Genomic DNA, 27,847 nt, shown 5'->3' with positions numbered 1-27,847 from the left:
ATATTAAACCCACTCTGGCTCTAAACAGCTACTATGGAATACAGTTCGGACCTCATGGCATTGATAATGTGTAATTACAGATATGTTGTTGTTATGCAGTAGACCTAAAAAAGTTTTTTTTAATGGTGATCCTTTCAGAATGCTCTCTCTGAGGAACTTTCTAACATGAAGAAGATCCAGGACGACCTTCTAGCAAACAAGGTATATCAAGAGATAATTCCATTGAATCATTTTATTAAATATTTCAATTGTATTAACTTATTCTCTCTTTCTTTCCCTGTTTCAGGACCAGCTGATAGCCGAGCTGGAGAGGATTCAGCTGGAGTTGGACCAGCTCAGACTGAGACCCGGCGGGTCCTGCTATTCCAGGTCTCCCTCCCTTCCTCAACACACCTCCTACACATCAACCTCCACACCTCCAACACACCTCATACAGCTGCCGCCTATGAATGTGGCTGGCAGTATTGTAACCAAGTAGTATAAGTGGTTTGTAGTGTTATGTGCTTCCTATAACCTCTCTCTCCAACTCTCAGTATAGGTTCAGGTGTGGCCTCTACATATGGAGCAGAGAGGCTGGATGAATGTATATTTCAGTTATCTCTCCCACTCACTGTCTATATCAGTCTATCTTTCTCTTCTCCCTCCCTCTCTCTCTTTCTCTCTCTCTCTCTCTCTCCCTACGTCTCTCAGGTCTCTCCCAGGCAGTGCTCTGGAGCTGAGGTACTCCCACGGGGGCGGCTCCCTCCCCACGGGCTCCACCGCTCACCTGGATCACTACGGTAACGCCAACACCGTGGCCGTGGTCAGGCGGACTCACCGCGGGCGCTGGAGCACAGCCCGGGAGGACACCAGCAAGGTCAGAGGTCACATGATCACATGATTACCTTTGACGTGTCTAATATTGATAATGATATAGTCACATTGACTTACACTTAACACATCTATTCAGTGGATGTTGTCTGTCCATTTGGGAATTAAACCAATAATTGTTATGTTGCAAGCATCACAACCCAACAAACTGAGCCTTCTCTGTGTGTATGTGTGTGCGCATGCTTGCATGTGTGTTTGTGCGTGTGTGTATGTGTGCAGTACAGGGACTGGGACAGTGGGTCAGTGCTGCTGAGGACCGGGATTGAGGGGGGTGTGGACCACGGTTGCTCTGACGATGAGGACGACAGAGAGACACTGTTTGGCTCGGAGCTGCTGTCTCCCAGCGGACAGACTGACGTCCAGACACTGGCCATCATGCTGCAGGAACAACTAGAGGCAATCAACAAGGAGATCAAGTAAGGGAGGTGGAGGGAGGGATGCAGGTAGAGGGGTGCTGTGATTGTGTACAAGCAGTTTAGGTCAAATGCAGGTGGAGAAGATTCATCTGAGGTTTCTTTTCATTTTCTCATTCAAGACCAACATTCATTGGTCTTCCGTCTGACATGCTCCTCAATTTCCCGTCTTTCCCTCTTCTCCCCTTTTCACTTTCCTCTGTTTACCCTCTCTCTCTCCGACCCGCTTGGCTATCTATCTCTCTCACTCTCCCTCCCTCTTTCCCTTCCTCCCCCTCTCTCTGTCAGGCTGATCCAGGAAGAGAAGGAGAGTACAGAGTTGCGGGCGGAGGAGATCGAGAGCAGGGTTAGCAGTGTGGCTCTGGACGGTTCCCCCATCCCACCCTCCTCCCTGGGGAGGGACAGTATGGGACGCGGCTTCATCCCTCAATCCCTCACCTCCTCCACCCTGGCCTCCCCTTCTCCCCCCAGTTCTGGGGTCTCCACCCCTCGCCTGCCCCACTCCCCTCACCGCGAGACAGATAGACAGGTACAGCTGCTCTGTCTGTGTGTCTGTGTGTGGGTGTGTTGTGAATGTGTGAGTCTTTGTGCGTGTGTGTCAGTGGAGGCTGCTGAGGGGAGGACGTCTCATAATAATGTCTGGAACAGAGTGAATGAAATGGCATTTAACAAACACATTTTTGAAAACATATTTACAGTATTTCACTTTTTAATGGGTATAGTATTGCTTACTAGGTGTGGTCTAATGAATGCTGTAACCACTCCCTCTTTAAATCAGGGTTTATTGGAAAAAGCTGTTCAAAAGAGGACATTGTATTATCATTTCTTTGTACTCCCTGACGAAGGGCATGCAGCCGAAACGCGTCAGAGTTTTTAAACTTTGTTTCTATTGAACATGCCATACTAATAAAGGCATTTTAATGAATTATATGAAGAGTGCCTTGGTCCTCTTTTCTTTTTGATGACCAACTCACCCCTTTTACCAAAGAGCACCTTCTGTCTACCAAAATCTACTATTGTGTACCTGTACCCTTCCTCCTTTTTCTACATGAAACCATGCTTGGAAGTATTTGATACCATTCCACTCATTCCGCTCCAGCCATTACCACAACCTCATCCTCCCCAATTAAGGGGTCACCGACCTCCTGTGGTGTGTGTACATGCGTGCGTACAGTATACATACTGTATAAGGCCCCTAAATGTGTTCCTACTTTACCCTCCAGAATAACAAAGAGGATGATAGGTCCCTTGCCCTTCTTGACTCCACCCCTCCACCCACCCCCCGAGCGCTGCGACTAGACAGGATGACCCTCACCCACCCAGGGGCCATGATGGACGACCCCAGGGAATTCCGCAGGTATGACAGCCGATCATCATCGATGATGTAGTGCTCGTATGGCTGCTAAATGACTTAAATGTAAATGTATGGTTCGTTCCTTCCCTGTTTCTCTTATTCTTTCTGTCTCTTCTGTCTCTCAGTCTGTCAGCAGACGGCAGCAGTTCCAACAGCAGTCAGGACTCTCTCCACAAAGCCAGTAAAAAGAAAAGCATCAAGTCTTCCATCGGCCGCCTTTTTGGGAAGAAGGAAAAGGGAAGGATGGGCCCGGCTGGGCGAGAGTCTGCCTCTCTGGGTGAGAGAGAATTGAAATTATACTCGAAAAACTACATATCCTATGACTTTGCTTTAAATGTGTTTGAACTGCAACAGGTCAAAGTCCACCTGGTGTTGACACCCATATTTGTAGTCTTTGTAACCCCTGACTCCCTGTGTCTCTCAGCCTCTACGCCTTCTGAGGACCTCGGTACTGGGGATTCTATGGGACTGACCAAGGGGAGCATGACAGGAACTGTTGACAACCGCCGCAGCAAAAAGAAGTGAGTCTCAGGGAATATCTCCCTCCGATTCCTTTCTCTCCTGAAGTCATTTCTCTTTTCCACTCTCTGTTCCACTGCTTTTCTTCCTCTCTTTCAGAAATCACTTTTCGTTTCATGCTTATTCAACCTTTGTTTCCCCCGGTCTCTCTCTCCCAGACATGAGCTGCTGGAGGAGGCGTGTCGTCAGGGTCTTCCCTTTGCATCCTGGGATGGACCCACTGTGGTCTCCTGGTTAGAGGTACTCATAGATGTTTGATAGATAGATGGGAAACCTTTATAGCCATATAAACCCTCACGATCACTACATTCAAGCCAATCTGTTTCTAGCTCACCTCTTTCCCTCTCTACGCCAGCTGTGGGTGGGAATGCCAGCGTGGTACGTGGCAGCCTGTCGTGCCAACGTGAAGAGTGGTGCCATCATGGCCAACCTGTCTGACACAGAGATCCAGAGGGAGATTGGCATCAGTAACCCCCTGCACCGCCTCAAACTAAGACTGGCCATCCAGGAGATGGTGTCCCTCACCAGCCCATCTGCCCCGGCCAGCAATCGCTCTGTTAGTAGTCTCACTAGTACACACTCACAGAACAAAAACCGTGTAGACACAATTATAGAGGTACACATGATACTATATTGATATACACACATATACATAAAGGTAACTGCCAAAATAAAGGAAACACCAACATAAAGTGTATTAATAGGGTGTTGGGCCACCACGAGCCTGAACAGCTTCAATGCACCTTGGCATAGATTCTACGAACTTCTAGATCTCTATTGGAGAGATGCAACACCATTCTTCTATGAGAAATTCCATTATTTGGTGTTTTGTTGATGGTGGTGGAAAACGCTGTTTCAGGCGCCACACCAGAATCTCCCATATGTGTTCAATTGGGTTGAGATCTGGTTACTGAGACGGCCATGGCATATGTTTTACATCGTTTTCATGCTCATCAAACTATTCAGTGACCACTGTGCCCTGTGGATGGGGGCATTGTCATCCTATGGGGGCATAGTCATGGTAGCCAAAATAATGGCCTGCCCAACATTTTTATACATGACCCTAAGCATGATGGGATGGTGATTGCTTAATTAACTCAGGAATCACACCTGTGTGGTAGCACCTACTTTCAATATACTTTGTGTCCCTCATTTACTGAAGTGGTTCCATTATTTTGGCAGTTACCTGTATATGCACATTTACATTATGTGTAGAGATTAACATAAAAATGTTACCTGCATTCACAGCAGACTTATCAACACACAAACAATATAGTTTTTCTGACGATCGTGTTTTCTTTCTTTCCTGTCTTATGACCACAGTCGACCAGTAACGTGTGGATGACCCATGCTGAGATGGAGTCGTTAAACGCAGCCACCAAACCGGTAAGTATGTTTGTCCTGTTAAGTTAATGTCTCAACATTTTCCAGACATTTAGCATTGACGTTCATCTAACATTGACATATATCACAGGAGGTTGGTGGCACCTTAATTGAGGAGGACGGGCTCATAGTAATGCCTGGAACGAAATGAGTGGAATGGTATCGAACACATCAAACACATGTTTCCATGTGTTTGATACCATTCCATTCACTCCATTCGTCACATTATTATGAGCCGTCCTCCCCTCAGCAGCCTCCTGTGATCAACAGTGCATTCGGAAAGTATTCAGACCCCTTCATTTTTTCCACATTTTGTTAAATTACAACCTTATTCTAAAATTGATTAAATTATTATTTTTCCTCATCAATTTACACACAATACCCCATAATGACAAAGCGAAAACAAGCTATTAGAAATGTTTGCAAATGTATTAAAAATAAAAAACTGAAATACCTAATTTACATAAGTATTCAGGCCCTTTGCTATGAGACTCGAAATTGAGCTCAGGTGCATCCTGTTTCCATTGATCATCCTTGAGATGTTTCTACAACTTGATTGGAGTCCACCTGTGGTAAATTCAATTGATTGGACATGATTTGGAAGGGCACACAACTGTCTATATAAGGTCCCACAGTTGACAGTGCATGTCAGAGCAAAAACCAAGCCATGAGGTCGAAGGAATTGTCTGTAGAGCTCCGAGACAGGATTGTGTCGAGGCACAGATCTGGGGAAGGGTACCAAAACATTTCTGCAGCATTGAAGGTCCCCAAGACCACAGTGGCCTCCATCATTATTAAATGGAAGAAGTTTGGAACTACCAAGACTCTTCATAGAGTTGGCTGCCCGGCCAAACTGAGCAATGGTCACTCTGACAGAGCTCCAGAGTTCCTCTGTGGAGATGGGAGAACCTTCCAGAAGGACAACCATCTCTGTAGCACTCCACCAATCAGGCCTTTATGGTAGAGTGGCCAGACCGAAGCCACTCCTCAGTAAAAGGCACATGACAGCCTGCTTGTAGTTTGCCAAAAGGCACCTAAAGGACTTTCAGACCATGAGAAACAAGATTATCTGGTCTGATGAAACCAAGATTGAACTCTTTGGCCTGAATGCCAAGCGTCACGTCTAGAGGAAACCTGGCACCATCCCTACTGTGAAGCATGGTGGTGGCAGCATCATGCTGTGGGGATGTTTTTCTGGGAGACTGGGAGACTAGTCAGGATCGAGGGAAAGATGAACGGAGCAAAGTACAGAGAGATCCTTGATGAAGACCTGCACCAGAGCGCTCAGGACCTTAGACTGGGGTGAAGGTTCACCTTCCAACAGGATAACAACCTCATCAACAGTTGCACACAGCCAAGACAACACAGGAGTGGCTTCGAGACAAGTCTCTGAATGTCTTTGAGTGGCCCAGCCAGAGAAGAATGTGAGAAACTCCCCAAATATAGGTGTGCCGAGCTTGTAGCGTCATACCCATGAAGACTTAAGGCTGTAATCGCTGCCAAAAGTGTCTGAATACTTATGTAAATGTGATATTTCAGTTTTTTATTTGTAATAAATTTGCCAACATTTCTAAAAACCTGTTTTGATTTGTCATTATGGGGTACTGTGTGTAGATTGATTATGAAAAAAAAAATCATGCAAAATGTGGAAAAAGTCAAGGGGTCTGACTACTTTCCGAATGCACTGTACGTATATATTGCTCTACAGTTATAACTTATACTGCTCAGTTAGGAGTCAAACTCTTTATCTCTCTCCCTCTGACCCTCCCTCTCTCATTCTCTCTTTCTTTCTTTCTCTCTCATTCTCTCTCTCTCTCTCTCTCTCTCTCTCTCTCTCTCTCTCTCTCTCTCTCTCTCTCTCTCTCGCTCTCTCTCTGAGTTTGTGGAACTACTAGACCTTGGTGTTGAGCATCTTCTTCTCTTCCTCTAGTTTCTGTTTCTGTGTAAACTGCTTCACACTAATGACCCGTTCACTAAACTGCTTCACACTAATGACCCATTCACTAACACACTGTTCCTCCCTTTGTCTTGTCCTTCCTGTTTACTCTCTTCTCCCCTCCTCCCTCTGCTTTTCCTCCATCCATCTGTCTTGCCTGCTCCCCCTCTCCTGCTCTGCCTCTGTTCTCTCGCTCTTTCTGCCCATGTCTCTCTCTCTCCTGTCTATCTGCTGCATCTAAGGAGCTGAAAGAGATTAGCTGGGATCAGGTAAGGAATGGAAGCACTGTATTAAATGGCATCAACATATAACACACTAATTACACTATTGTATGTGGCCATTGAAAAACAAATGATTAATACAGAAAAGTACTATAAGTAATAATCGAACAACAACTGAAACAAATGAGACACTAGTGGAGTCCTCTTCTGCATCTCAGATCCTGGCCTATGGGGATATGAACCATGAATGGGTGGGTAATGACTGGCTGCCCAGCCTGGGTCTGCCCCAGTACCGCTCCTACTTCATGGAGTCCCTGGTGGACGCCCGCATGCTGGACCACCTGACCAAGAAGGAGCTGAGGGGACAGCTCAAAATGGTGGACAGCTTCCATAGGTACATATGGCCTGCTCTCGTCTGTCTGTCTCTCGCTCTCACTCTCTCTTTCTGTTGCTGTTATTAACCTCGGCACCTGGGTGGGTAGGCGGTTTTCTGCCTCGAGGGGGTGGTGAAAAGCAAATAGACAAATTCCAGTTTCTGCAAATGAACAATGAATTCTTCTTCTGCAACTGTTTCCCACTCCCACTTCACTCACTGCCTTTCCTTTTCTGTCCATCATTCTTTCTCTCCCTTCCTCTGTTGACACACTAGCTCTCTCTCTGGTGTGTGTGTGTTCGTGGCATGGGAAACGTGCAGGTGTTAAAGGATATGCTGAAAGATTTCCTGCTGTTGTGACACTCTCACTCTGCAGGTGTGTCTCCAGGCCTTCTCAGGGTCAAAGACACCGGAGCGCTCTAATACTTTCTCTGAGTACAGGTGAGAGTCAGTCGCCATGCCCTCTATTAACCGCCTGACCTTTTGACCTCTCTTGACCTTTCTCAGGGTTAGTTTGCATTATGGCATAATGTGCCTGAAGCGCTTGAACTACGACCGCAAAGAGCTAGAGAGGAGGAGAGAAGACAGCCAACACCAGAACAAAGGTGAGTTCCTCCTCACTGACATTATATCCTTTGTTCCAATTTAGTGCTTCTCATCCATCCATCCATCCAACCATCCATCCATCCATCCATCCAACCAATCCTCCATTCAGTAAAAATCAAAGCCTCGATTGATGATTAGTAGAATCAGGTGTTTCACTGCTTGGATTGAGCAAAAGTCTGCACACACATTGGCCCTGTCAGTGTAAGATCCAGTCACCCTGTGGGTTTCTTTGAATGAGAATCAGGTGTTCTGATATTTTCTGACAGATGTCTTCGTCCCACTACCCCTCTGTGTAGATGTGATGGTGTGGTCCAACGAGCGTGTGATGTGCTGGGTGCAGAACATCGGGCTGAAGGAGTACGCTGACAACCTGACAGAGAGCGGGGTCCATGGGGCCCTCCTGGCTCTGGACGACACCTTCGACTACACCGACTTGGCCCTGCTGCTGCAGATACCCAATCAGAACACACAGGTACACCCATCTAACCAATCAGAACACACAGGTACTCACCCATCTAACCAGATGACAGTTGTATCTCAGTAACAGTGTCCCCAGGCTAACTGCCGGCTGGTGGATGACAGTTGTATCTCAGTAACAGCGTCCCCAGGCTAACTGCTGGCTGGTAGATGACAGTTGTATCTCAGTAACAGCGTCCCCAGGCTAACTGCTGGCTGATGGATGACAGTTGTATCTCAGTAACAGCGTCCCCAGGCTAACTGCTGGCTGGTGGATGACAGTTGTATCTCAGTAACAGCGTCCCCAGGCTAACTGCTGGCTGGTGGATGACAGTTGTGTCTCAGTAACAGCGTCCCCAGGCTAACTGCTGGCTGGTGGATGACAGTTGTATCTCAGTAACAGCGTCCCCAGGCTAACTGCCGGCTGGTGGATGACAGTTGTATCTCAGTAACAGCGTCCCCAGGCTAACTGCTGGCTGGTGGATGACAGTTGTATCTCAGTAACAGCGTCCCCAGGCTAACTGCTGGCTGGTGGATGACAGTTGTGTCTCAGTAACAGCGTCCCCAGGCTAACTGCTGGCTGGTGGATGACAGTTGTATCTCAGTAACAGAGTCCCCAGGCTAACTGCTGGCTGGTGGATGACAGTTGTATCTCAGTAACAGCGTCCCCAGACTAACTGCTGGCTGGTGGATGACAGTTGTGTCTCAGTAACAGCGTCCCCAGGCTAACTGCTGGCTGGTGGATGACAGTTGTATCTCAGTAACAGCAGGCTAACTGCTGGCTGGTGGATGACAGTTGTATCTCAGTAACAGAGTCCCCAGGCTAACTGCTGGCTGGTAGATGACAGTTGTATCTCAGTAACAGAGTCCCCAGGCTAACTGCTGGCTGGTAGATGACAGTTGTATCTCAGTAACAGAGTCCCCAGGCTAACTGCTGGCTGGTAGATGACAGTTGTATCTCAGTAACAGCGTCCCCAGGCTAACTGCTGGCTGGTGGATGACAGTTGTATCTCAGTAACAGCGTCCCGAGGCTAACTGCTGGCTGGTGGATGACAGTTGTATCTCAGTAACAGCGTCCCCAGGCTAACTGCTGGCTGGTGGATGACAGTTGTATCTCAGTAACAGCGTCCCCAGGCTAACTGCCGGCTGGTGGATGACAGTTGTATCTCAGTAACAGCGTCCCCAGGCTAACTGCCGGCTGGTGGATGACAGTTGTATCTCAGTAACAGAGTCCCCAGGCTAACTGCCGGCTGGTGGATGACAGTTGTATCTCAGTAACAGCGTCCCCAGGCTAACTGCCGGCTGGTGGATGACAGTTGTATCTCAGTAACAGCGTCCCCAGGCTAACTGCCGGCTGGTGGATGACAGTTGTATCTCAGTAACAGCGTCCCCAGGCTAACTGCCTGCTGGTGGATGACAGTTGTATCTCAGTAACAGCGTCCCCAGGCTAACTGCCGGCTGGTGGATGACAGTTGTATCTCAGTAACAGCGTCCCCAGGCTAACTGCCGGCTGGTGGATGACAGTTGTATCTCAGTAACACCGTCCCCAGGCTAACTGCCGGCTGGTGGATGACAGTTGTATCTCAGTAACACCGTCCCCAGGCTAACTGCCGGCTGGTAGATGACAGTTGTATCTCAGTAACAGAGTCCCCAGGCTAACTGCCGGCTGGTGGATGACAGTTGTATCTCAGTAACAGCGTCCCCAGGCTAACTGCCGGCTGGTGGATGACAGTTGTATCTCAGTAACAGCGTCCCCAGGCTAACTGCCGGCTGGTGGATGACAGTTGTATCTCAGTAACAGCGTCCCCAGGCTAACTGCCGGCTGGTGGATGACAGTTGTATCTCAGTAACAGCGTCCCCAGGCTAACTGCCGGCTGGTGGATGACAGTTGTATCTCAGTAACAGCATCCCCAGGCTAACTGCCGGCTGTTGGATGACAGTTGTATCTCAGTAACAGCGTCCCCAGGCTAACTGCCGGCTGGTGGATGACAGTTGTATCTCAGTAACAGCGTCCCCAGGCTAACTGCCGGCTGTTGGATGACAGTTGTATCTCAGTAACAGCGTCCCCAGGCTAACTGCCGGCTGTTGGATGACAGTTGTATCTCAGTAACAGCGTCCCCAGGCTAACTGCCAGCTGGTGGATGACAGTTGTATCTCAGTAACAGCGTCCCCAGGCTAACTGCCGGCTGGTGGATGACAGTTGTATCTCAGTAACAGCGTCCCAGGCTAACTGCCGGCTGTTGGATGACAGTTGTATCTCAGTAACAGCGTCCCCAGGCTAACTGCCGGCTGGTGGATGACAGTTGTATCTCAGTAACAGCGTCCCCAGACTAACTGCTGGCTGGTGGATGACAGTTGTGTCTCAGTAACAGCGTCCCCAGGCTAACTGCTGGCTGGTGGATGACAGTTGTATCTCAGTAACAGTAGGCTAACTGCTGGCTGGTGGATGACAGTTGTATCTCAGTAACAGAGTCCCCAGGCTAACTGCTGGCTGGTGGATGACAGTTGTATCTCAGTAACAGAGTCCCCAGGCTAACTGCTGGCTGGTAGATGACAGTTGTATCTCAGTAACAGAGTCCCCAGGCTAACTGCTGGCTGGTAGATGACAGTTGTATCTCAGTAACAGCATCCCCAGGCTAACTGCTGGCTGGTGGATGACAGTTGTATCTCAGTAACAGCGTCCCGAGGCTAACTGCTGGCTGGTGGATGACAGTTGTATCTCAGTAACAGCGTCCCCAGGCTAACTGCTGGCTGGTGGATGACAGTTGTATCTCAGTAACAGAGTCCCCAGGCTAACTGCTGGCTGGTGGATGACAGTTGTATCTCAGTAACAGCGTCCCCAGGCTAACTGCTGGCTGGTGGATGACAGTTGTATCTCAGTAACAGCGTCCCCAGGCTAACTGCTGGCTGGTGGATGACAGTTGTATCTCAGTAACAGCGTCCCCAGGCTAACTGCTGGCTGGTGGATGACAGTTGTATCTCAGTAACAGCGTCCCCAGGCTAACTGCCGGCTGGTGGATGACAGTTGTATCTCAGTAACAGCGTCCCCAGGCTAACTGCCGGCTGTTGGATGACAGTTGTATCTCAGTAACAGCGTCCCCAGGCTAACTGCCGGCTGGTGGATGACAGTTGTATCTCAGTAACAGCGTCCCCAGACTAACTGCTGGCTGGTGGATGACAGTTGTGTCTCAGTAACAGCGTCCCCAGGCTAACTGCTGGCTGGTGGATGACAGTTGTATCTCAGTAACAGTAGGCTAACTGCTGGCTGGTGGATGACAGTTGTATCTCAGTAACAGAGTCCCCAGGCTAACTGCTGGCTGGTGGATGACAGTTGTATCTCAGTAACAGAGTCCCCAGGCTAACTGCTGGCTGGTAGATGACAGTTGTATCTCAGTAACAGAGTCCCCAGGCTAACTGCTGGCTGGTAGATGACAGTTGTATCTCAGTAACAGCGTCCCCAGGCTAACTGCTGGCTGGTGGATGACAGTTGTATCTCAGTAACAGCGTCCCGAGGCTAACTGCTGGCTGGTGGATGACAGTTGTATCTCAGTAACAGCGTCCCCAGGCTAACTGCTGGCTGGTGGATGACAGTTGTATCTCAGTAACAGAGTCCCCAGGCTAACTGCTGGCTGGTGGATGACAGTTGTATCTCAGTAACAGCGTCCCCAGGCTAACTGCTGGCTGGTGGATGACAGTTGTATCTCAGTAACAGCGTCCCCAGGCTAACTGCTGGCTGGTGGATGACAGTTGTATCTCAGTAACAGCGTCCCCAGGCTAACTGCTGGCTGGTGGATGACAGTTGTATCTCAGTAACAGCGTCCCCAGGCTAACTGCCGGCTGGTGGATGACAGTTGTATCTCAGTAACATCGTCCCCAGGCTAACTGCCGGCTGGTGGATTACAGTTGTATCTCAGTAACAGCGTCCCCAGGCTAACTGCCGGCTGTTGGATGACAGTTGTATCTCAGTAACAGCGTCCCCAGGCTAACTGCCAGCTGGTGGATGACAGTTGTATCTCAGTAACAGCGTCCCCAGGCTAACTGCCGGCTGGTGGATGACAGTTGTATCTCAGTAACAGCGTCCCCAGGCTAACTGCCGGCTGTTGGATGACAGTTGTATCTCAGTAACAGCGTCCCCAGGCTAACTGCCGGCTGGTGGATGACAGTTGTATCTCAGTAACAGCGTCCCCAGACTAACTGCTGGCTGGTGGATGACAGTTGTGTCTCAGTAACAGCGTCCCCAGGCTAACTGCTGGCTGGTGGATGACAGTTGTATCTCAGTAACAGTAGGCTAACTGCTGGCTGGTGGATGACAGTTGTATCTCAGTAACAGAGTCCCCAGGCTAACTGCTGGCTGGTGGATGACAGTTGTATCTCAGTAACAGAGTCCCCAGGCTAACTGCTGGCTGGTAGATGACAGTTGTATCTCAGTAACAGAGTCCCCAGGCTAACTGCTGGCTGGTAGATGACAGTTGTATCTCAGTAACAGCGTCCCCAGGCTAACTGCTGGCTGGTGGATGACAGTTGTATCTCAGTAACAGCGTCCCGAGGCTAACTGCTGGCTGGTGGATGACAGTTGTATCTCAGTAACAGCGTCCCCAGGCTAACTGCTGGCTGGTGGATGACAGTTGTATCTCAGTAACAGAGTCCCCAGGCTAACTGCTGGCTGGTGGATGACAGTTGTATCTCAGTAACAGCGTCCCCAGGCTAACTGCTGGCTGGTGGATGACAGTTGTATCTCAGTAACAGCGTCCCCAGGCTAACTGCTGGCTGGTGGATGACAGTTGTATCTCAGTAACAGCGTCCCCAGGCTAACTGCTGGCTGGTGGATGACAGTTGTATCTCAGTAACAGCGTCCCCAGGCTAACTGCCGGCTGGTGGATGACAGTTGTATCTCAGTAACATCGTCCCCAGGCTAACTGCCGGCTGGTGGATTACTGTTGTATCTCAGTAACAGCGTCCCCAGGCTAACTGCCGGCTGGTGGATGACAGTTGTATCTCAGTAACAGCGTCCCCAGGCTAACTGCCGGCTGGTGGATGACAGTTGTATCTCAGTAACAGCGTCCCCAGGCTAACTGCCGGCTGGTGGATGACAGTTGTATCTCAGTAACAGCGTCCCCAGGCTAACTGCCGGCTGGTGGATGACAGTTGTATCTCAGTAACAGCGTCCCCAGGCTAACTGCCGGCTGGTGGATGACAGTTGTATCTCAGTAACAGCGTCCCCAGGCTAACTGCCGGCTGGTGGATGACAGTTGTATCTCAGTAACAGCGTCCCCAGACTAACTGCTGGCTGGTGGATGACAGTTGTATCTCAGTAACAGCAGGCTAACTGCTGGCTGGTGGATGACAGTTGTATCTCAGTAACAGAGTCCCCAGGCTAACTGCTGGCTGGTGGATGACAGTTGTATCTCAGTAACAGAGTCCCCAGGCTAACTGCTGGCTGGTAGATGACAGTTGTATCTCAGTAACAGAGTCCCCAGGCTAACTGCTGGCTGGTAGATGACAGTTGTATCTCAGTAACAGCGTCCCCAGGCTAACTGCTGGCTGGTGGATGACAGTTGTATCTCAGTAACAGCGTCCCGAGGCTAACTGCTGGCTGGTGGATGACAGTTGTATCTCAGTAACAGCGTCCCCAGGCTAACTGCTGGCTGGTGGATGACAGTTGCATCTCAGTAACAGCGTCCCGAGGCTAACTGCTGGCTGGTGGATGACAGTTGTATCTCAGTAACAGCGTCCCCAGGCTAACTGCCGGCTGGTGGATGACAGTTGTATCTCAGTAACAGCGTCCCCAGGCTAACTGCCGGCTGGTGGATGACAGTTGTATCTCAGTAACAGCGTCCCCAGGCTAACTGCCGGCTGGTGGATGACAGTTGTATCTCAGTAACACCGTCCCCAGGCTAACTGCCGGCTGGTGGATGACAGTTGTATCTCAGTAACAGAGTCCCCAGGCTAACTGCCGGCTGGTGGATGACAGTTGTATCTCAGTAACAGCGTCCCCAGGCTAACTGCCGTCTGGTGGATGACAGTTGTATCTCAGTAACAGCGTCCCCAGGCTAACTGCCTGCTGGTGGATGACAGTTGTATCTCAGTAACAGCGTCCCCAGGCTAACTGCCGGCTGGTGGATGACAGTTGTATCTCAGTAACAGCGTCCCCAGGCTAACTGCCGGCTGGTGGATGACAGTTGTATCTCAGTAACAGCGTCCCCAGGCTAACTGCCGGCTGGTGGATGACAGTTGTATCTCAGTAACAGCGTCCCCAGGCTAACTGCCGGCTGTTGGATGACAGTTGTATCTCAGTAACAGCGTCCCAGGCTAACTGCCGGCTGGTGGATGACAGTTGTATCTCAGTAACAGCGTCCCCAGGCTAACTGCCGGCTGTTGGATGACAGTTGTATCTCAGTAACAGCGTCCCCAGGCTAACTGCCGGCTGGTGGATGACAGTTGTATCTCAGTAACAGCGTCCCCAGGCTAACTGCCGGCTGGTGGATGACAGTTGTATCTCAGTAACAGCGTCCCCAGGCTAACTGCCGGCTGGTAGATGACAGTTGTATCTCAGTAACAGCGTCCCCAGGCTAACTGCCGGCTGGTGGATGACAGTTGTATCTCAGTAACAGCGTCCCCAGGCTAACTGCCGGCTGGTGGATGACAGTTGTATCTCAGTAACAGCGTCCCCAGGCTAACTGCCGGCTGGTGGATGACAGTTGTATCTCAGTAACAGCGTCCCCAGGCTAACTGCCGGCTGGTGGATGACAGTTGTATCTCAGTAACAGCGTCCCCAGGCTAACTGCCGGCTGGTGGATGACAGTTGTATCTCAGTAACAGCGTCCCCAGGCTAACTGCCGGCTGGTGGATGACAGTTGTATCTCAGTAACAGCGTCCCCAGGCTAACTGCCGGCTGGTGGATGACAGTTGTATCTCAGTAACAGCGTCCCCAGGCTAACTGCCGGCTGGTGGATGACAGTTGTATCTCAGTAACAGCGTCCCCAGGCTAACTGCCGGCTGGTGGATGACAGTTGTATCTCAGTAACAGCGTCCCCAGGCTAACTGCCGGCTGGTGGATGACAGTTGTATCTCAGTAACAGCGTCCCCAGGCTAACTGCCGGCTGGTGGATGACAGTTGTATCTCAGTAACAGCGTCCCCAGGCTAACTGCCGGCTGGTGGATGACAGTTGTATCTCAGTAACAGCGTCCCCAGGCTAACTGCCGGCTGGTGGATGACAGTTGTATCTCAGTAACAGCGTCCCCAGGCTAACTGCCGGCTGGTGGATGACAGTTGTATCTCAGTAACAGCGTCCCCAGGCTAACTGCCGGCTGGTGGATGACAGTTGTATCTCAGTAACAGCGTCCCCAGGCTAACTGCCGGCTGGTGGATGACAGTTGTATCTCAGTAACAGCGTCCCCAGGCTAACTGCCGGCTGGTGGATGACAGTTGTATCTCAGTAACAGCGTCCCCAGGCTAACTGCCGGCTGGTGGATGACAGTTGTATCTCAGTAACAGCGTCCCCAGGCTAACTGCCGGCTGGTGGATGACAGTTGTATCTCAGTAACAGCGTCCCCAGGCTAACTGCCGGCTGGTGGATGACAGTTGTATCTCAGTAACAGCGTCCCCAGGCTAACTGCCGGCTGGTGGATGACAGTTGTATCTCAGTAACAGCGTCCCCAGGCTAACTGCCGGCTGGTGGATGACAGTTGTATCTCAGTAACAGCGTCCCCAGGCTAACTGCCGGCTGGTGGATGACAGTTGTATCTCAGTAACAGCGTCCCCAGGCTAACTGCCGGCTGGTGGATGACAGTTGTATCTCAGTAACAGCGTCCCCAGGCTAACTGCCGGCTGGTGGATGACAGTTGTATCTCAGTAACAGCGTCCCCAGGCTAACTGCCGGCTGGGGATGACAGTTGTATCTCAGTAACAGCGTCCCCAGGCTAACTGCCGGCTGGTGGATGACAGTTGTATCTCAGTAACAGCGTCCCCAGGCTAACTGCCGGCTGGTGGATGACAGTTGTATCTCAGTAACAGCGTCCCCAGGCTAACTGCCGGCTGGTAGATGACAGTTGTATCTCAGTAACAGCGTCCCCAGGCTAACTGCCGGCTGGTGGATGACAGTTGTATCTCAGTAACAGCGTCCCCAGGCTAACTGCCGGCTGGTGGATGACAGTTGTATCTCAGTAACAGCGTCCCCAGGCTAACTGCCGGCTGGTGGATGACAGTTGTATCTCAGTAACAGCGTCCCCAGGCTAACTGCCGGCTGGTGGATGACAGTTGTATCTCAGTAACAGCGTCCCCAGGCTAACTGCCGGCTGGTGGATGACAGTTGTATCTCAGTAACAGCGTCCCCAGGCTAACTGCCGGCTGGTGGATGACAGTTGTATCTCAGTAACAGCGTCCCCAGGCTAACTGCCGGCTGGTGGATGACAGTTGTATCTCAGTAACAGCGTCCCCAGGCTAACTGCCGGCTGGTGGATGACAGTTGTATCTCAGTAACAGCGCCCCCAGGCTAACTGCCGGCTGGTGGATGACAGTTGTATCTCAGTAACAGCGTCCCCAGGCTAACTGCCGGCTGGTGGATGACAGTTGTATCTCAGTAACAGCGTCCCCAGGCTAACTGCCGGCTGTTGGATGACAGTTGTATCTCAGTAACAGCGTCCCCAGGCTAACTGCCGGCTGGTGGATGACAGTTGTATCTCAGTAACACCGTCCCCAGGCTAACTGCCGGCTGGTGGATGACAGTTGTATCTCTAGTAACAGCCGTCCCAGGCTAACTGCCGGCTGGTGGATGACAGTTGTATCTCAGTAACAGCGTCCCCAGGCTAACTGCCGGCTGGTGGATGACAGTTGTATCTCAGTAACAGCGTCCCCAGGCTAACTGCCGGCTGGTGGATGACAGTTGTATCTCAGTAACAGCGTCCCCAGGCTAACTGCCGGCTGGTGGATGACAGTTGTATCTCAGTAACAGCGTCCCCAGGCTAACTGCCGGCTGGTGGATGACAGTTGTATCTCAGTAACAGCGTCCCCAGGCTAACTGCCGGCTGGTGGATGACAGTTGTATCTCAGTAACAGCGTCCCCAGGCTAACTGCCTGCTGGTGGATGACAGTTGTATCTCAGTAACAGCGTCCCCAGGCTAACTGCCGGCTGGTGGATGACAGTTGTATCTCAGTAACAGCGTCCCCAGGCTAACTGCCGGCTGGTGGATGACAGTTGTATCTCAGTAACAGCGTCCCCAGGCTAACTGCCGGCTGGTGGATGACAGTTGTATCTCAGTAACAGCGTCCCCAGGCTAACTGCCGGCTGGTGGATGACAGTTTGTATCTCAGTAACAGCGTCCCCAGGCTAACTGCCGGCTGGTGGATGACAGTTGTATCTCAGTAACAGCGTCCCCAGGCTAACTGCCGCTGGTGGATGACAGTTGTATCTCAGTAACAGCGTCCCCAGGCTAACTGCCGGCTGGTGGATGACAGTTGTATCTCAGTAACAGCGTCCCCCAGGCTAACTGCCGGCTGGTGGATGACAGTTGTATCTCAGTAACAGCGTCCCCAGGCTAACTGCCGGCTGGTGGATGACAGTTGTATCTCAGTAACAGCGTCCCCAGGCTAACTGCCGGCTGGTGGATGACAGTTGTATCTCAGTAACAGCGTCCCCAGGCTAACTGCCGGCTGGTGGATGACAGTTGTATCTCAGTAACAGCGTCCCCAGGCTAACTGCCGGCTGGTGGATGACAGTTGTATCTCAGTAACAGCGTCCCCAGGCTAACTGCCGGCTGGTGGATGACAGTTGTATCTCAGTAACAGCGTCCCCAGGCTAACTGCCGGCTGGTGGATGACAGTTGTATCTCAGTAACAGCGTCCCAGGCTAACTGCCGGCTGGTGGATGACAGTTGTATCTCAGTAACAGCGTCCCCAGGCTAACTGCGGCTGGTGGATGACAGTTGTATCTCAGTAACAGCGTCCCCAGGCTAACTGCCGGCTGGTGGATGACAGTTGTATCTCAGTAACAGCGTCCCCAGGCTAACGCCGGCTGGTGGATGACAGTTGTATCTCAGTAACAGCGTCCCCAGGCTAACTGCCGGCTGTGGATGACAGTTGTATCTCAGTAACAGCGTCCCCAGGCTAACTGCCGGCTGGTGGATGACAGTTGTATCTCAGTAACAGCGTCCCCAGGATAAGGCTAACTGCCGGCTGGTGGATGACAGTTGTATCTCAGTAACAGCGTCCCCAGGCTAACTGCCGGCTGGTGGATGACAGTTGTATCTCAGTAACAGCGTCCCCAGGCTAACTGCCGGCTGGTGGATGACAGTTGTATCTCAGTAACAGCGTCCCCAGGCTAACTGCCGGCTGGTGGATGACAGTTGTATCTCAGTAACAGAGTCCCCAGGCTAACTGCCGGCTGGTGGATGACAGTTGTATCTCAGTAACAGCGTCCCCAGGCTAACTGCCGGCTGGTGGATGACAGTTGTATCTCAGTAACAGCGTCCCCAGGCTAACTGCCGGCTGGTGGATGACAGTTGTATCTCAGTAACAGCGTCCCCAGGCTAACTGCCGGCTGGTGGATGACAGTTGTATCTCAGTAACAGCGTCCCCAGGCTAACTGCCGGCTGGTGGATGACAGTTGTATCTCAGTAACAGCGTCCCCAGGCTAACTGCCGGCTGGTGGATGACAGTTGTATCTCAGTAACAGCGTCCCCAGGCTAACTGCCGGCTGGTGGATGACAGTTGTATCTCAGTAACAGCGTCCCCAGGCTAACTGCCGGCTGGTGGATGACAGTTGTATCTCAGTAACAGCGTCCCCAGGCTAACTGCCGGCTGGTGGATGACAGTTGTATCTCAGTAACAGCGTCCCCAGGCTAACTGCCGGCTGGTGGATGACAGTTGTATCTCAGTAACAGCGTCCCCAGGCTAACTGCCGGCTGGTGGATGACAGTTGTATCTCAGTAACAGCGTCCCCAGGCTAACTGCCGGCTGGTGGATGACAGTTGTATCTCAGTAACAGCGTCCCCAGGCTAACTGCTGGCTGGTAGATGACAGTTGTATCTCAGTAACGGATTCCCCAGGCTAACTGCTGGCTGGTAGATGACAGTTGTATCTCAGTAACGGAGTCCCCAGGCTAACTGCTGGCTGGTGGATGACAGTTGTATCTCAGTAACAGAGTCCCCAGGCTAACTGCTGGCTGGTGGATGACAGTTGTATCTCAGTAACAGCGTCCCCAGGCTAACTGCTGGCTGGTAGATGACAGTTGTATCTCAGTAACAGCGTCCCCAGGCTAACTGCTGGCTGGTGGATGACAGTTGTATCTCAGTAACAGCGTCCCCAGGCTAACTGCTGGCTGGTGGATGACCGTTGTATCTCAGTAACAGCGTCCCCAGGCTAACTGCTGGCTGGTGGATGACAGTTGTATCTCAGTAACAGCGTCCCCAGGCTAACTGCTGGCTGGTAGATGACAGTTGTATCTCAGTAACAGCGTCCCCAGGCTAACTGCTGGCTGGTAGATGACAGTTGTATCTCAGGCATGCAGGTGAAACTGATCGTAGTGTAGATCAGATGAAGTGACTAGCCTGATTCTTATCTGTACTCCCCCCTCTCACATCTTTCCTCTAGGCCAGACAACTCCTAGAGAAGGAATACAACTCCCTCATCTCTATGGGAACAGAGAGAAGACCAGATGAGGTATTAAAGAACGCAGTACGCTTAGTTCAGAAACTATGTGAAGACCGCATTTTCCACCTCATACAAGTCATTCTTTCTAACTTGACAGTTTGACAATGTTGACATTATTTCTCTCTCTCTTTCTCTCTCCCCTCCCCCCTCTTTTCTCTCCTCATTTCCCCCCTTCTCTGTACCCCCCTCCATTAGGATGGGACTAAGACTTTCACCCGCTCCCCTTCCTGGAGGAAGATGTTCAGGGAGAAGGACCTTAGGGGGGTGACCTCGGACTCATCGGAGAACCTGCCTGCTAACTTCCGTGCCTCCGCCATCTCCACGCCCTCCGTGACCCTGAGAAAGGTTCAGAGTGACGGTGAGAAGGATGACCTCTCCCCCTAACCTCTGACCCCTCCCTTTGGCCACGCTCTCAGATTCCTATTTGTTCCGCTTCTTACACCTCCAGGGCTATTCTTCTATTATCACTCAGAAGGTCACGCTTTGGACAATTTATGACCCCTTAAAACCCTGGATAACACATATTTACAATGGGCTAGTCATACTGATTTATTAATCGAGAAAAACAACTATATTTGTCTTGAAGCGGTTTGCATGTTACGTAAGAGAAGAAATGTAAGACCAGTGTCACATGCGAGTATGTTCCGATGTACCCCATTCATAGAAGCTTACTAACTTTTGCGCCGATTGATAATATTATTTTCTGTCTGGGGAAGTTTTGTTAAAAGCCATGACGCTTGCTCTAAACGTTAACACGCATCGCTTGCGGTACAGTTTTGGTAACATAAGGAACTTGTCTTTCATATCAGCGAGAAATCATTTTCTAAAAACAAATGGTGAAATTACTACACACATTTCTAGGCTTCCCATACGGCCATATTTCCAATGTTACAGCGCTTGACAGAGGAGACTGAGTAGACTACCTGTGCTAATTAGCATTCGGTGTCTCAGGACAACTGTGTGTAAAAGGAAGACGGACGCCACAAACGTGTTGTCACTGAAAGATACTGTCGGCTCAACTGTTTTAAAACCAGTTAAAACAGTCTACAGTAAGTGTATATTCTGCATTTGTGAAATTATTTGGATGTGACATGAAAGTAGAGGGCGTTGTGTTTCTAACCTTATCAGAATTGAGAGTCGAATCACGTTTAGATGGAGTATTTTGTCTCTGAACAGAACATGTAAGGTCCTTGTATGAACATGTAAGGACTATAAGGAGTAACATTATGCTCCTTTAGTCCATTATTGGGCTAGTTCCAACACTGATGGCGTTAGCTTGGATATTCATATGCAAAACCTCCAGTGGCTCATTCCTACAGGACACAGCAGGTTCAGAGGGCAGGGCTACCACAATTTCCTCCTCCCACAACTTTATAATAGTACATCATGGAAAAGTTCAATGCTATTTTGTCGTTATTTTGATAATGTTTCTCTCTTCTTCTTCTCTCTTAGTGAACTCTGGGCCTCGCGGTGAGGCAGCCTCAGTCAGGACATACTCTTGCTGAAAGACACGGAGGTGAGAAGCCCTCAACCAACACATTAAACACATGCAGTAGCTAGTTGGAGTTCTCTCATGGTATGATTTGCAACAAAACCTTCAGGCATGGCATGACAGATAGCTTGTATGTGTGCATATTGAAGTGGTTTGACTTGTTTTCAAGCTACATTGTTTGTTGTGGTGCTGTGTTCTGAGCTTTGGTTATATCATTGTTTGTGGGTGAGGTCTTTAGCGGTGGGCTTGGTTCATTGGTTGGTGGGGATTTGGTTTGAGTGAAGTCAGGAGGACAGTGGTGTGTGTGAGAGTAATCCTGTGTTTCTCCTCAGGGCCATGGTGACTGGATCACGACTGGACTGCCCTCCTCTCATTCATTCACAGGAGGGGAAAGCAGCAGAAAAGCTATGAATATATACATTTATTAAATATAAATCTATTGGTCTGACCATTCTGCAATAACAGAGATAAAGAAGAAATGACGAAGATGGAGAAACAACAAAGGGAAAAGGACATGAAGAATGTATGAAATATTGACAGGATATATACTGTACGTACATGGATAGAAGAGTAGGATGAGGCAGGACGACTGTTTTATCTCTCTCTTTGTTCTGTCTCAATATGTGATTGTTCGATGTGGAGTTGTGTGCTGAGGAGGAGGAGACTGGTGTCCAGTGTCACCCATTGTGGCTCTCTATCTGTTAGCTTCTATGGTGCTGTCAGGGGTTCTCCTAAGTTGGTTAGAGTGCTGCAGTAAAGCCATGTCCCCATTCAGGCCACCATCTTGGCTCCAGCCACATCAGAGGGGCAGCAAGCCGCTCCTCTACTCATGGTTTATCCATTGGCACCTTGAAAGCTGAGAGGCTCTAGGCTCTAGTGTAATCTCTTTTGAATGGAATCTATTGTGGAGATCAAAGGCCGGGCCACAGCAGCAAGGATATGATGGGATGGGGGGCCACAGCAGCGGGGATACGATGGGATGGGGGGGCCACAGCAGCGGGGATACGATGGGATGGGGGGGCCACAGCAGCAAGGATACGATGGGATGGGGGGCCACAGCAGCGGGGATACGATGGGATGGGGGGCCACAGCAGCGGGGATACGATGGGATGGGGGGCCACAGCAGCGGGGATACGATGGGATGGGGGGCCACAGCAGCGGGGATACGATGGGATGGGGGGGCCACAGCAGCGGGGATACGATGGGATGGGGGGCCACAGCAGCAAGGATACGATGGGATGGGGGGCCACAGCAGCGAGGATACGATGGGATGGGGGGCCACAGCAGCAAGGATACGATGGGATGGGGGGCCACAGCAGCAAGGATACGATGGGATGGGGGGCCACAGCAGCAAGGATACGATGGGATGGGGGGGCTAACAGCAGTGGGGATACGATGGGATGGGGGGCCACAGCAGCAAGGATACGATGGGATGGGGGGGGCCACAGCAGTGGGGATACGATGGGATGGGGGGCCACAGCAGCAAGGATACGATGGGATGGGGGGCCACAGCAGCAAGGATACGATGGGATGGGGGGCCACAGCAGCAAGGATACGATGGGATGGGGGGCCACAGCAGCGGGGATACGATGGGATGGGGGGCCACAGCAGCAAGGATACGATGGGATGGGGGGGGCCACAGCAGTGGGGATACGATGGGATGGGGGGCCACAGCAGCAAGGATACGATGGGATGGGGGGCCACAGCAGCAAGGATACGATGGGATGGGGGGCCACAGCAGCAAGGATACGATGGGATGGGGGGCCACAGCAGCGGGGATACGATGGGATGGGGGGCCACAGCAGCGGGGATACGATGGATGGGGGGCCACAGCAGCAAGGATACGATGGGATGGGGGGCCACAGCAGCGGGGATACGATGGGATGGGGGGCCACAGCAGCGGGGATACGATGGGATGGGGGGCCACAGCAGCGAGGATACGATGGGATGGGGGGCCACAGCAGCAAGGATACGATGGGATGGGGGGCCACAGCAGCGGGGATACGATGGGATGGGGGGCCACAGCAGCGGGGATACGATGGGATGGGGGGCCACAGCAGCAAGGATACGATGGGATGGGGGGCCACAGCAGCAAGGATACGATGGGATGGGGGGCCACAGCAGCAAGGATACGATGGGATGGGGGGCCACAGCAGCAAGGATACGATGGGATGGGGGGCCACAGCAGCAAGGATACGATGGGATGGGGGGCCACAGCAACAAGGATACGATGGGATGGGGGGCCACAGCAGCAAGGATACGATGGGATGGGGGGGCCACAGCAGCGGGGATACGATGGGATGGGGGGCCACAGCAGCAAGGATACGATGGGATGGGGGGCCACAGCAGCAAGGATACGATGGGATGGGGGGCCACAGCAGCAAGGATACGATGGGATGGGGGGCCACAGCAGCAAGGATACGATGGGATGGGGGGCCACAGCAGCAAGGATACGAGGGGATGGGGGGGCCACAGCAGCGGGGATACGATGGGATGGGGGGGCCACAGCAGCGGGGATACGATGGGATGGGGGGGCCACAGCAGCGGGGATACGATGGGATGGGGGGGCCACAGCAGCGGGGATACGATGGGATGGGGGGCCACACAGTCATTGTGTTAAATGGCTGTGATGTAATTTAGTCATTTGTAGGTATCCACTAAAGTCAGTTAAATTAGAGTGGGGGGACATGTTGTTGAGGCCAGGTTACATACTGCAGGTCTAGTACAAAGCCCAGGGTAATGGCTTTCTAGATGTGGTGGACTTTACAGCTCTCATCATCAGCTCAGGTTCATTGGGTGCCCCTGAAAGACGAGGGGAAAGATAGAGGTGTGACGAAGGCGAGATAAAACAGTCAAAGTGACCAAAAGAAAAGAGGATGGAGACGATTCATTTACTGCACGCAAGCCATAACAGAAACCAAGAGAGGAAGGATGATAAGCAGATCCAGGAAGAGAGAAGAGACCGTTGGAAGTCAAGAAAAACCTTTAGCTTCTGTGTTACGATGCATGTCAAACAACCAAGATGACAATGAAGTCAACTTTGGGGGGTGAAGATGATACACATATATCTGTAGAAATCTAACCTATGATGATGAAAGCCTGGGGAACAATTTGTAAAATGTATGTATTTTTATTTTAATTTTTTATGTTTTTCTGATAACTATATTTATTTTCATTATGTATGTATGTATGTATGTATGTATGTATTGAATAATTGTATGTACACGTTCATTTAATACTTAATTCTTACTAATTTAATTTGACCTAATTTGAAAAGTAAACATTAAAAATGGTCATTAAAATATGCTACTGTATGTGTACATTTTGAAAACAAATTGTGTTATGATTGGGGAAAAAAATATGAATGACGAAGATGATAATACAAATTGAAAATAACACCTGCAAAATAAACAGTAATGAAGATGATGGTGATAAAAAGACAAAATAAAGTGGACTCGTGGTTCTACACATCCCAATGTGTGTTCTCACTTTGTGTACCTGGAGTTGGCATGTGTGTAGACAACAGGAGAGTGTGTAAGGGGAGGAGAGGCAGTGCTTTGTGTATTTGTGAGAAGCATGTTCAGCATGTATATACTGTATGTGTATATGACAGAAAGAGAGACAACACACACTGATAGATCACAACATTGACACTTGCCGGGAAAGACCATTATGCATAAAAATCATGATAAAATAAGTTATAATAGTTTATCTTTTACTTATGGAATAAGAAACAGGCCTTTACAATATACATACATGTATTACAAAAAGCCAGATGTATAAATATGTTGTACTGCATATACTATAGAGTGCAGAGTTCAAACTGCGGCGAATGGAATTCTTCAATCATCTAATGATCTAACTACAGGGAGAGATAGAGATAAAATGCTTCTGTGGTTGTCACACTGCTGCATGGTTTCTATTGGTCACTCAAATGTTCTGATCACATATGATTGGCTACATTGTAAATGGACTGTTGCTCTCATGACAACAGTATGGGCATCATGATGACACCCAGCATTGTGCTCACAGTATACATGGCTCAATTCTCCTCTCTATCTTACTATTAAAGCACTCAGTGATAATGTTCTCTGTGAGACTTCACAAAGGAGGACTGGGGATGGTCAGTGCTCAGTATGGAGTGTTGAGCAGTATCAGGCTAAATCACTAGGTGCTGCCAGTCCCTTCCTCTCCCATTCAGAGCAGAGGCCAGACACCAGAGGCTGGAATCATGTAACAACAACAAACCTATCATTCCACATACCTTTCTCTATAAATATACATACTTTCATACATAAAGGCAAACTGTTCACATATTGTACACATATATAAAGAAATATATTAATTTAAAACTCATGCTTACATACAGTATTACTCAGCAATAACATGTATGATATCAAAACAATTATGAAACAAACAGTACTTTTCTAAAATCACTATTTTGATATGATAGTTTTCCCTAAGTTGTAGTGTTGAGGTTTTATTGTTTTTGTGTAGTCACTCTCACTGAGCCCGTGATGGGTGGAGGGGTTGTCTCGCCTACACTCTTTTAAAAAAGTGCTATCTAGAACCTAAGGGTTCTTTGACTATCTAGAACCTAAGGGTTCTTTGGCTGTCCCCTTTGAAGAACCCATTTTGGTTCCAGGTAGAACCCTTTTGAGTTCCATGTAGAACCCTTTCCACAGAGGGTTCTACATAGAACCTCAAAAAGGGTTCTACCTAGAACCAAAAAGGGTTCTCCTATGGGGACAGCCGAAGAACCCTTTTGGAACCCTTTTATTGTAAGAGTGCAGCTATCATAAGAAGAATGCACTAATGTAAGTCGCTCTGGATAAGAGGTACCCTGGCCTATAAAGTAACACCTACTGTCTCATTGACATTACATCCAATGTCCCAAGCATTATCTGTGTTAACATTTCTTCCACATTATCCTCTCCACCTTTCCTCCATCTCCTGCCCTCACTCCCTTCCTCTGTTTTTCCTGGTTACTCTGGACAGTAGGACACACACGCAGGACGAGTTGATGCGGACCCACCTCCAGCCCTGCAGACCGCTGTTGTCAACAGTGAGGGCTCGGACATATGTGTCCTTGGCCTTACACTGACTCACCCACTGCCTGATGTCCACGCCTCGGCAGCTGGCCCCGGACACACCTATGGCCCCTGTCACTGCCCCCCCTGCCTCCCGCTGCGGCCCACCGCCCCTCTGCTGCCCCTCCTGGCGGCAGCGAGTCTCATAGAAGTACTGCTTAAGCGCCCCCTTGACTGTCTTGATCTCTGGCACGATGTTGACTGTCTTACCCTTATCGTCGATGACCGTCGTCTTGTCCGTTACCCACACGCTCTCCGACTCGCACACCGGCATCTCACCCCGCCTGGTGTGGGACAAGTGTGAGCGCTTGTGCCTGGGGGCGGGGCGAGGGGGCTCCCTGGCCCCCCTGAGAGTGTCCACCCAGCTCAGCGGCACACTCCTGTCCGTCTCTCTGTCCCCATGACCCTCCATGTGTCCGTCTGCGTCCGACACTTCCTCCTCCTCCTCCTTGTCCTCCTTGTCCTCTCCTTCTATGGGCAACATGCCTGACTCCAGCATGAGGAGGAGGGGCGGGTGCTCTGGAGGAGAGGCAGAGAAAAGGACCCGCGGGTGTGCATCTAAAAACAGCAGCTCTTGCTTCTCCTTTACACCTCTCAGCCCCTGACCCTGCCCTAACCCTAGTCCTACTTCCATTCCTTCCTCTGACAGATCCGGACCTTTCCCAGCCCCTGCCCCAGGCCCACCCTCCCTTCCCTCCTCTCCCCTGTTATCACTGCTCTCTGTCCTAGCCTCTGCTCTCTGCGGGGTCCTCTGACTGGAGGGATCTGGCCCAGTTTTACTGTGGTGTCCAGCATTAGTGGAAGGTTTGTAAGTTTCCACCACATACATGTTGGGAGGTCTGAGATCCTGTTCATCGGTCCTGGGGTCTAGAGAGTGATGATGGTTTTCCTTCTGAGCCATGTCTCTAAAGCTGCTGTCATCACCAGCTCTGCTGCTGTCTGGTTTATAGTCCCCTTGTACATAGTTCTCCTGGGAGGGGTAGTCCCGATGACTGCTGCCATTGGTGCTCCTGAGTTTTCCTCCATCAGTGTTAGAATATTTATTTAAACCAACGCTGTTCGGGTTTTCTGTATGTAAATTGCTTTTTGACAGATAACTTTGTTGTTTTCGCTTCCCTTTCAAAGTTTGCACCTCCTCTTTAATTATGGAGAGGTTATTGTAGTCTTTCTTGACACCCATCACGCTGAGGTGTTTTGTACGGTCTGCTCTTCCAGAATCAGCAGTCAAATTGTAGTCCTTGAGTGAGGCATTACTGTGGGAGTTGTAGTCCACAGAGGCCTGAGGAGCTGGAAGTGTGGAGTAAGATCCGGGGGAGCGACTGGAAGAGTCATCGATGTCTTCTGTGTGGTTGTCCAGGCTACTGCCGGGCTCCGTCATCGCAGCAACAGTAATGGTCACAGGGCTGTGAGGGAAGGGCAGGGCCGAGGCGATCACCATGGCAACCAGGGGAAGCCAGTGCATCACTCCCAACACGTATCAACTGAGG

The 27,847-nt window shown here is 50.5% G+C and overlaps 2 protein-coding genes across 5 annotated transcripts in view; one reads left to right on the top strand and one right to left on the bottom strand.

Annotated features, from left to right (window-relative positions):
- Window positions 1-21,742, top strand: part of LOC115171480 (liprin-alpha-3) — a 40,457-nt gene extending 18,715 nt beyond the window's left edge. For 3 of the 4 annotated variants that reach the window (XM_029728323.1, XM_029728324.1, XM_029728322.1), the window contains exons 14-32: window positions 139-201; window positions 287-369; window positions 691-856; window positions 1,090-1,286; window positions 1,572-1,812; window positions 2,507-2,640; window positions 2,763-2,914; window positions 3,062-3,158; window positions 3,315-3,396; window positions 3,512-3,712; window positions 4,480-4,542; window positions 6,718-6,744; window positions 6,915-7,090; window positions 7,577-7,674; window positions 7,972-8,147; window positions 19,719-19,787; window positions 19,974-20,136; window positions 21,231-21,294; window positions 21,603-21,742. In XM_029728323.1, the coding sequence (XP_029584183.1) occupies window positions 139-201; window positions 287-369; window positions 691-856; window positions 1,090-1,286; window positions 1,572-1,812; window positions 2,507-2,640; window positions 2,763-2,914; window positions 3,062-3,158; window positions 3,315-3,396; window positions 3,512-3,712; window positions 4,480-4,542; window positions 6,718-6,744; window positions 6,915-7,090; window positions 7,577-7,674; window positions 7,972-8,147; window positions 19,719-19,787; window positions 19,974-20,136; window positions 21,231-21,283 (2,241 nt within the window). In that variant the 3' untranslated portion in view covers window positions 21,284-21,294; window positions 21,603-21,742. Of the gene's footprint in view, window positions 1-138; window positions 202-286; window positions 370-690; window positions 857-1,089; window positions 1,287-1,571; window positions 1,813-2,506; window positions 2,641-2,762; window positions 2,915-3,061; window positions 3,159-3,314; window positions 3,397-3,511; window positions 3,713-4,479; window positions 4,543-6,434; window positions 6,745-6,914; window positions 7,091-7,576; window positions 7,675-7,971; window positions 8,148-19,718; window positions 19,788-19,973; window positions 20,137-21,230; window positions 21,295-21,602 lie in introns of those variants that run through there. The other variant, XM_029728325.1, reaches the window with a different exon arrangement.
- Window positions 21,743-26,196: 4,454 nt separating this feature from the next.
- Window positions 26,197-26,995, bottom strand: LOC115170624 (neurotrophin-4-like). Its single transcript, XM_029726879.1, has one exon. It carries the CDS (start codon window positions 26,992-26,994, stop codon window positions 26,230-26,232), a length of 765 nt encoding a protein of 254 aa, XP_029582739.1. The 5' UTR covers window position 26,995; the 3' UTR covers window positions 26,197-26,229.
- Between the last annotated feature and the right edge of the window lie 852 nt (window positions 26,996-27,847).

Source organism: Salmo trutta, chromosome 32 (genome assembly GCF_901001165.1).
Source record: "Salmo trutta chromosome 32, fSalTru1.1, whole genome shotgun sequence".
Taxonomy (NCBI): Eukaryota; Metazoa; Chordata; class Actinopteri; order Salmoniformes; family Salmonidae; genus Salmo; species Salmo trutta.
This window is presented reverse-complemented; position numbering and strand designations above follow the sequence as displayed.